Source organism: Lucilia cuprina, chromosome 2 (genome assembly GCF_022045245.1).
Source record: "Lucilia cuprina isolate Lc7/37 chromosome 2, ASM2204524v1, whole genome shotgun sequence".
Classification (NCBI taxonomy): domain Eukaryota; kingdom Metazoa; phylum Arthropoda; class Insecta; order Diptera; family Calliphoridae; genus Lucilia; species Lucilia cuprina.
In genome coordinates, this window is record NC_060950.1 from 9,633,634 (window position 1) to 9,643,391 (window position 9,758).

The 9,758-nt window shown below is 30.6% G+C and overlaps 2 protein-coding genes across 2 annotated transcripts in view; both read left to right on the top strand.

Annotated features, from left to right (window-relative positions):
- The window catches only part of LOC111681090 (probable phosphorylase b kinase regulatory subunit beta), a 10,685-nt gene extending 5,916 nt beyond the window's left edge, over positions 1 to 4,769 (top strand). The window contains exons 6-13 of the mRNA XM_023442812.2: positions 1,210 to 1,314; positions 1,385 to 1,814; positions 1,896 to 2,038; positions 3,209 to 3,676; positions 3,759 to 3,907; positions 3,978 to 4,250; positions 4,311 to 4,386; positions 4,462 to 4,769. Coding sequence (XP_023298580.2) covers positions 1,210 to 1,314; positions 1,385 to 1,814; positions 1,896 to 2,038; positions 3,209 to 3,676; positions 3,759 to 3,907; positions 3,978 to 4,250; positions 4,311 to 4,386; positions 4,462 to 4,644 — 1,827 coding nt within the window. The 3' untranslated portion in view covers positions 4,645 to 4,769. The remainder of the gene's footprint in view (positions 1 to 1,209; positions 1,315 to 1,384; positions 1,815 to 1,895; positions 2,039 to 3,208; positions 3,677 to 3,758; positions 3,908 to 3,977; positions 4,251 to 4,310; positions 4,387 to 4,461) is intronic.
- A 3,454-nt stretch (positions 4,770 to 8,223) lies between these two features.
- On the top strand, positions 8,224 to 8,915 carry LOC111681081. Its single transcript, XM_023442799.2, has one exon. The coding sequence runs from the start codon at positions 8,297 to 8,299 to the stop codon at positions 8,648 to 8,650; it is 354 nt and encodes a 117-aa protein (XP_023298567.1). The 5' UTR covers positions 8,224 to 8,296; the 3' UTR covers positions 8,651 to 8,915.
- The last annotated feature ends 843 nt before the right edge of the window (positions 8,916 to 9,758 follow it).

Genomic DNA, 9,758 nt, shown 5'->3' on the forward strand with positions numbered 1-9,758 from the left:
GTTCTAGTTCAGTTCTTGTTCAGTTCTAGTTCAGTTCTAGTTCAGTTCTAGTTCAGTTCTAGTTCAGTTCTTGTTCAGTTCTAGTTCAGTTCTAGTTCAGTTCTAGTTTTTTTATTTTACAAAAGTGATGTTTGCAAAAAAACACCTGTTCATTGTTTATGTTTTTGACTGAAAAGTGGACAATACTAAAAAAAGTATACTGATATAAATTTCTTTCGCCTAAATTTCTTCCGAGTTTAATATAACAGCAATTTAAGCCGTGTTTAACTGAGTAGTAAGAAACCCGACCTGAGTATTCAAAAACAACTTTTGTTGATTAATTTTAATTTTATTCCTAAATCCTTCAACTAAAGATTGGCCCTAAAAGAAATATATGTACATAAATGTTATTTTAATCTTCAAATGCTTTAGTAGGATGCATACGAAACACCATTGCTTTTAAATATTGAAATCAGTAGAGAAAATCTTTGAATTAAATTCGTAAATATTTTAAGTATATTAAACAAAACTGCATATATACTTTATATTGTAAATAATTACATGCTTTTCATTCATCTCGATTACTGTGTAGTTACACTTTGCTTAACAAAACCTACAAGCTTTGTAAATCTATGGTATTAAGGATCAAATATAAATGCAAATAATATACAAATTTTGCAATAGATACAATTCCATTTGGAAAAATATTTGACCTGTGTTATCCTCTTAAGATTTCAAAACTCAAATTTTTCTTTTAAAATACAAATTTTACACAGATATTTTTTAATAAAATTGTACTTTTAAAGACGTTTTTTATTTATTTATATTAAAAAAAAAAACAAAAAATGCTAGTTTGTACCTTTTATACAGGAAAAAGAGAAGGTAATTGTTTTAAAATATATATTTTTCTATGATTAAATAAAAGAAAAAAATAATTTAATAAAATAGGCTTTTATGTAAATATTATATTATTTTATGTTTTTAATCAATAGTAAATAATTGTTATAATTTACTTAAACGAATGCTAATTAATATATTAATAAAAATTAATAAAAACAAAAAATAAACTGCATGATATTTTTTTAACATTGAAATCCTTCAATAAATTGTTAATATTTTTTTATGTGTTCATTTCTCAAAAGCATTTTGTTGAAATATTTTTTTTTTGTCGAATTATAAAATTTTATAATATTAATAATATTTGTTTATTATTATATTTAAATCTCTTAGGGTACTGCTACTGATTTGGTAGTACAAATTGTTTTAATTGCTGAATCTATGCGTCTACAAGCTATGATGGCAACATATGGTATACAAACTCAAACACCTCATGAGGTATGTATTCATATTTCATCTAACTTATTAAACTAAACTATTTACATTTTTTTTTTTTAAATTTCAATAGGTTGAACCTGTACAAATTTGGTCTTCCACTGAACTTATAAAAGTTTATCAACATTTAGGTGTTAATAACAAAGTTGGCTTATCCGGTCGTCCCTCTAGACCGGTCGGTTCTTTAGGCACTAGTAAAGTTTATCGTATTTGTGGCATGACTGTACTCTGTTATCCATTGATATTTGAAGTTTCTGATTTTTATCTCTATCGTGATATGGCTTTATTAATTGATGATATCAAAACTGAATTACAATTTGTGGGTAAATATTGGCGTTTGTCTGGTAGGCCTACGGTCTGTTTGTTAATACGTGAGGAACATATGCGTGATCCTCAGTTTAAAGAAATGTTAGATTTATTGGCCATGCTAAAGAAGGGCTATTGTGATGGCATGAAAGTTCGCATTGGTAGATTACAAAATCTTATAAGTAGTTCTTGTATAGGTAAGTGGTATAATATGTAGATGCAAGTGTTGTTGCTGGGTTTTTTTTAATTGTTGGTTTGTAATTTTTTTTTCATTACAGAACATTTGGATTTTATGAATCAAAATGATTTGTCAGATGAAGAGAATGCTTTTGCTCAAATAAATCATGAGTATATTGGTTATCAATCGTTAACAGATGTCCCTAAGGCACAAACGTATACAGAAGAAAAACTAACCGTAGAGGTGAGTTGAATGTAGATGGTGGTTAAATGTAGACACGGTTGTCAGTAAAATGTTCAGAAAATGTCTAATAATCGTCTGAACTTACAATTTTTTTTTGCAACGTTGTCAGTAAAATCATTACCGAAAATATAAAATTAGTAAGTCGACAGTATTATTAGTCATTTTCTAAACGTTTTACCATCAACGTTGTAAGATCTAAAAACCGTGTATACATAACATAAGAGATTTACAATTTTGTAAAAATTTCACTAAGTTGTTGTTGTAAGTGCTTAAACAATACGATTTTTAATGAGTGGGTTCTGTATGTAGGTGCAAGCCAAGAAAATGGTTAACTTAAGTATGGTTAGTCCATCAATCCATTGGGCTAAGTGAATTAGGGTGGGCTGGATAGTTGAATATATGGTGGGAATCATGGGGACTCTGACCACCACATGCTGGGAATGTATTAAGGACGGCAAGTTCTATGATTCCGGCTGCATCCAGATCTCAGTTGTGCTAGAGGGTCTTCTCTCTTTCTGCTGTGGGCGGTGCGCGACCTCCAAGAACGACTTACTTACTTACTTACTTACTTACTTACTTACTTACTTACTTACTTACTTACTTACTTACTTACTTACTTACTTACTTACTTACTTACTTACTTACTTACTTACTTACTTACTTACTTACTTACTTACTTACTTACATAATTACTTACTTACTTACTTACTTACTTACTTACTTACATAATTACTTACTTACTTACTGACTTACTTACTTAGTTACTTACTTACTTACTTACTTACTTACTTACTTACTTACTTACTTACTTACTTACTTACTAACTTACTTACTTACTTAGTTACTTACTTACTTATCTAATTACTTATTTACTTACTTACTTACATACTTACTTACTTACTTACTTACTTACTTACTTACTTACTTACTTACTTACTTGCTTACATACATACTTACTTACTTAGTTACTTAGTTAATTACTTACTTACTTACTTACTTACTTTCTTACTTACCTTGGCCTTGTCTTTGTTAAATGCACCTTTGTTAGTGTTTCTTTCGTAATTCAACTTACGGCTTCCAGTCTTAACGGCTAGAACACTTACGAACTAACATATACTAACTCAGTGGAAGCACAGATATAACATAACATACACATTACTTATTTTTCAGCAATACAACCATAAACCAACACATGAAATTATCGATGCTTTACGCAGTACCGAATCTCTCTTCTGTCTCTGTCAACTCTGGGGCATACTACTCAATCGTGAGGGTTCTCATTTTGAAGTTAACGGTCTTTCCGTTCAACAAGCTTTAACACAACTATATCATCGTGCTGGCTCTCTGCGTTATTGGCGTGCCGTACGTTATTGTTCATCTCTACTACATCATATTGTTGATTCTATTAGTCCTTTTATAACGACTGTTCTGGTAAATGGCAAAGAATTGACAGTTGGTGTTATTGGACAAAAGGAAACAGTATTTGATAAACCTATGACACCAGCAGAAATTCGTGATGTTATGTATAATACAGTGCAACCGTATAATGTTATACAAGCGGTCTTGCAACAGGAAGTTGTATTATATTGTGGACGTTTAATCGCTACTAATCCCTCTATGTTTAGAGGTATTTTAAAGGTGAGTTTATAGTTATTTCTTAAATAATTAATACTAATTAGCTGTAAAATCCTTTTCTCTCTCTCTCTCTCTCTTTATTAAGATACGCATTGGTTGGGTTTTGGAGGCTATGCGTATTTATTTGCAAATTTCCGGACAAGAATCCATAGATGTAGATAATTTATCACCATTTCAAGTGCGCATTCTATTGCAAAAAGTTCTTACTGTTAGTGAATGGGCGACCGAAGAAAGGTAATATTTATATAAAGCATAACTTTTCATAAAAATTATTAAATCTTAAATATTTGCAAATAACTAACAGACTTACAACTTTACAAAAACGCCAATTGGAGGGTTGTTTGTGTCGAGTCCCTAAAAACTTTTATAATAAAATCTGGGAAATTTTATTACGCACACCGCTGGGTATAACTACACAAGGCCATTTATTGCCAGCCTCTCCTACCTTAATTAATATGAGTAGAGGAGAATTAAATTTTTCTCTTTTAGTCGAAGAGACCTTAATTTGTATAGAGAAACCAGAAAGACGACAAATAACTGTGGAATTATTATGCATTATAGCAACAATATTAAGCAGGTTAGTGTTTGAAATTGATTCACAAGAAAAAAAAAACACTAATAAAACATTTTATTATAGAAATCCAGAATTACATTTCAAACATGCTTTAGATTTGGATGAAATATTATTAGAAGCCTTTTTAATGTATTGCAAGGTTAGATGGTATATTATATTATATTAAATTAATAAAATTTAATTGGTTTTTCTTTGCTTTTCTTTTCTATTTTAGGATAATAATATACAAGATCATAATAATGATATGACACCATTTTATGCTTTGGTATATAATGAAACCACTGGCTATTTAGCTCGTGCTGCTGTTAATAAAGTTTTACAAGGCGGTGCCTTTTCAACACAAAGTGATGAATTTAATGAGGAAAATTTACATGATGAAACCTGCAAAGTTTCATAAATTTCTTTCTTTATATATCCAAATATATATATGTAGTGTTATTTTTGTAGTTTTTATACCCTACATCACCTTAAAGTATACCAATCGGCTTAGAATCATTTTCTGAAACGATTTTGCTATGTCCGTCCGTCCATATAAACCTTGTTATCAAACTACAGGTCGCAATTTTGAAGACAATTCAATGAAATTTGGTACATCATATTCTATTGTCCAAGGGACGAAGCCTATTGAAAATGGTCAAGATCGGTCCATTATTTCACCTGGCCCCCGAATAGAGCTTGTAAACCTTGTAATCAAACTACAGTTAGCAATTTTGGAAATAATTCAATGAAATTTGGCACATGATCTTCTATGGTACGTACGTAGATGAAGCCTATTGAAAATGATTAACATCAGTCCATTTAGCCTCCATACAACTGAACCCCCAAATAGAGCTGTAAACCTTTCTAATCAAACTACAGTTCGCAATTTTGGAGATAATTGAATAAAATTTAACACATGATCTTTTATGGTACGACGTAGACGAAGCCTATTGAAAATGGTTAACAACGGTCCATTATTTCACCTAGGCCCGCATACAACTGAACCCGCCACAAATAGGGCTTTTAAGTTCATAATTATGTTTAATATACTCGTATCTCAACAAAAAGCTGCAAACACAAGTTCTATACTAGACTTGATGACCCTCATAAACTTTATACTTATAGGGCCGCATTTGAACCTAGCCCCTATAAAAAGACCCTCCCCCAACAAAATTTTACTTAAATACCCACAGTTTTATTAAACAATAAATGGCGGCTTAATTAATTCTGAGGCAAGTTACAATTCAACTTAAATGCTTTATTATAAAAACTTAATCACATTTTATTCGTATACAGGTGTAGGGTATTATATGGTCGGCCTCGCCCGACTAGAACTTCTTACTTGTTTTTTATTTTTATTTTTTTATAACTCTACTAAGAATTTATATTCAAATGCCCATCCCTCTTAAAGCTTTTTTTAACCATGACAGAAATGCTCTTCTAAAATTTTATTTATTCATTTTATTTTCGCACAAACTTTTAGTTCCTTTCAATTTTCCTCGAAATTGTTTTTTTTTTTTGAATTCTCGAACTCTCTTTTTGATTCTAATTTAAATGTTTATTAGTTAAGTTATATTATTATGAAGTTAATTTTAATTTATGTATCTATGTATATGTATGGTACATCTTTATCTTAATGGTTTTTAAATAAAAAAAAATAAAATAGAAAAACAAATTTATATGATTATATTAAACAAAAACTAAAAGGATTTTAATTTAAACAATGGCCCATATTCTGCCGTTTTCATTTGGAAACTTTGGTATTATGCATTTCCGGATATTCTGTTAGTAGAGGTTCTGACAAATCGACTAAATAACCTTTAAAGACTGTGGCACAATCATGAGCCGAATAGGCAACTGTCTCAAGTTCCAATGGTTTATCATTGTCTACACCCTACAAAGCGACAGTAAAGAGACAATTGCCTCCGCTCTCGCTTACAAAGGGGACACTAAAGTGACGACTGGCTTTCGTAAAGTACAAAAAAAGAACAACTTTTAAGAGTATAATCTCTAGGTTACTTGAGGACAGTAAAAAGACGACTGTCTCCGCTCCCGTTTACAAAGAGCACAATAAAGTGACGACTGTCTTCATTCTCGATTACATTCGGGCACATTCGTGACGAATGACCCAAAATATACGAACTACGATCATCCAGGTGGTTAACTATTAGTGGAAACTACTGTCTTTTTCGTATGCATTGATTCTTTGTCGAACTGCTGGGTAGTATCAAGCTATTTAAATCAGTGATGCTCAAACATATGCTGCCATAGACTACCATAGATTTATTTGTGTTGGTAAAGCTGGAGGTTCACACCACGCGTTCTACGCTTTCTCGCATTCTATGCGTCAGTCAAAAAAGTGGAATCAATGTATTTATATACAGAAAGTTAGATCTGGTTCACACTGAGAAACTTTTGTTGAGAAACTTTTGATTTTGTGTTAGAGAGAAAGAGATGATTGATATTTCTTTCTCTCACACAAAGAAATCAAAAGTATCTCAAAAGAAGTTTCTTAGTGTGAACCAGGTCTTACAAGCACAAAAGCGTAGAATGCCTTGACGCGTAGAATGCTTAAAGTAGATCAACTTTCATACTTTTATTAGTGTCACAAGCGGCGCATGAACATGTCAGCTGATTCTGACATTTTATATTCTATATTTAATGCGTATTTATCAATCTGAATTAAAAAAATGAGTTTAATGATGAAAAAAATTATAAAAACTTTAGAAAAAACGAGAAGTTTTTTTTTTAAACAAAAAATTTACGCTTAAAAAGTGTAACATGTAACTTCAAGCGCAGAACGCGAAGTAGGTGTAGGAATTAAACCTATAGTGTATATGTATCAACTTAGCGTCAGTAATGGCAATCTTGGGCTTCTCTGTATTTGATTATTATTGCCTTTCTTAACAGGAAGGTTTAATTCAAATTTCGTGATTGCCTGTAATATTTGATGCAATCGCGAAACCTTTAAGGTGTTAAGTAATAGCCTTGAACCCTTCATTAAATGTTGAATGTTTTTTTTTCGTAAACAACACATTATAAACTTGTCCAACACAATGTTAACAACAACATACATATCTATACAAAACCACAAATATAAAAAATTAAATAATATATAATAACAAGCAATATTTCTATATGCGACTGTGCCGAATCTTATATACCCTTCACCAAGTATGTTTTAAAAAACAGTTTTTATTTATTTTGTATCTCTGCACATGTGTCACACATAACATACACACAAACAAATATAAACTGTAGCAGAAAGAAATATTAACCGTTGTACTGTAATACCACCGTTAAACTGTATTACCAACCTCAAACAAATATGAGCTGTATTACCAACATATCACTGCTTTATCTCCTTGTTCAAACATACAAAAAAAAATACACAGCTGAATAAAACCAAATACATCTCCACACACACATGTACATCTTTATCCAATTCACAGTGTTGTTGTTGCTTTTTTAACAAAGCATAAAAAAAATTTGGCTTTTTTGATGAAATTTTCAGAGATTGTCTCGGATTTTTGCTCATATCTCCGTTATTTATAGACCGATTTTGCTGATTTTAAATAGCGATCTTCTCGAAAGCATGTCTAACTGAATTATTGAAGATTCGGATCTCGCCGATATCTGGGGACCTCTAAAAACTGATTTCAACAGACAGACAGACAGACATGTCTTAATCTACTCCGCTATCTATAAGGATACAGAATATATATACTTTATAGGGTCGGAAAATTATATTATAGAAATTACAAACGGAATGACAAACTTATATATACCCTTCTCACGAAGGTGAAGGGTATAAAAATCAATAACAGACAAAACAAATAACAAAAAAATATACACAACAGCCCTTCGGACAAGGGATTAAATGAAGGTTTTATGTAAAAATGTTTTTCTTTTTTCTCCACACAAAACAAAATTGTAAAATTTCTTAACAACAAATTAGAAGACTATAAAACAACCAGTACATTTATGGACAACATTTAGTATTTTCTAAAAACTCAAAGCAAGCTAAACGTTAGTTAAATTAATAAAAAAAAAACAAACAATTTTCTAATATGGGTACCTCTTCCGTGCAACAATGGATGACAAATGAAATAGAACGTTTATCCTCAAAATGGCAACGTTATAAACCCACTGGTTCAGGCTACAATCGTATACAATCTGTACGTCTTTCAAAAAGTGTAACGCATATGCTAAATAATCCTTTGCCACCAGAAGATCGTTTGGGTAAACCACCAACAAGAAGATTATCACAAGGTTCAAAAGGTGTTTTAAGCTGTTCCCCAAGCGAATGGGAAGAAGTTTATCCCAATGTAAATGTTAATCGTCCTGGTTTAACACAAGATGTAGAAATGTCACAACCCCAAACATTTACCTACTATCGAAATTGTGCTACTAGGGTTACGTAAAAAATTGATTTTAAATCTATTAGATATTATCGATTTTGTTTGTTATGAATGCATTTTTTTGTGGCATTGAAATAATTTGAAATATATTCATAAGTGTTAGTTGTAGTTGTAATTTATTAATTTAATTTTTTTAATAGATATTAGTTTTAAAAAAAGTACTTTTTGTAATATGTTTATAATTGAAATAATCCAGTTCTTGTAACCTTATAAATATATTACTGAGATTCAATTAAAAGCATTGTGAAAATAAAATGCAGAAACTATATCTTTATTCGATTTTAAATAATAAAAATTCCACATAAAACGTCTTCTTGTAGAAAGGAAAATAGTTACATTTTTATACCTTTACCTTCGTAAGAAGGGTATATAGTTTTTAAAGTTTTTAAAGGTCCCCAGATATCGACGAGATCCGAATCTTCAATAATTCAGTTAGACATGCTTTCGAGAAGATCGCTATTTAAAATCAGCAAAATTGGTCGGTAAATAACGGAGATATGAGCAAAAATCCGAGACAACCTCTGAAAATTTCATCAAAAAAGTCACATTTTTTTCATGCTTTGTTAAAAGAGCAACAACAACACTGTGAATTGGATAAAGATGTACATGTGCGTGTGGAGATGTATTTGGTTTTATTCAGCTGTGTATTTTTTTTTGTATGTTTGGATGCTGTTCTGTTCTCACGAAGGTAAAGGGTATAACAAGAACAATGAGATAAAGCAGTAATATGTTGGTAATACAGCTCATATTTGTTTGAGGGTGATAATATAGTTTGACGGTGGTATTACAGTACAACGGTTAATATTTCTTTCTGCTACAGTTTATATTTGTTTGTGTGTATGATATGTGTGACATGTGTGCAGAGATACAAAATAAATAAAAAACTGTTTTTTAAAACATACTTGGTGAAGGGTATATAAGATTCGGCACAGCCGAATATAGAAATATTACTTGTTTTATTTTGAATTACATTTATAAAGTAAGTATTTCTCTATCTACAAAATATTAAACATCATGTAAGCATTTAACTTAATTGCTGTAAAAATAATATCTTTTAACAGAAACAAGTAAGGGCAGGTTTTTCGTATAAAGTTAATCTTCATTCTTTGGT

Bases quoted from the DNA above. Each gene is read 5' to 3' on its own strand.
- LOC111681081 (XM_023442799.2), top strand. From the start codon at position 8,297: ATGGGTACCTCTTCCGTGCAACAATGGATGACAAATGAAATAGAACGT.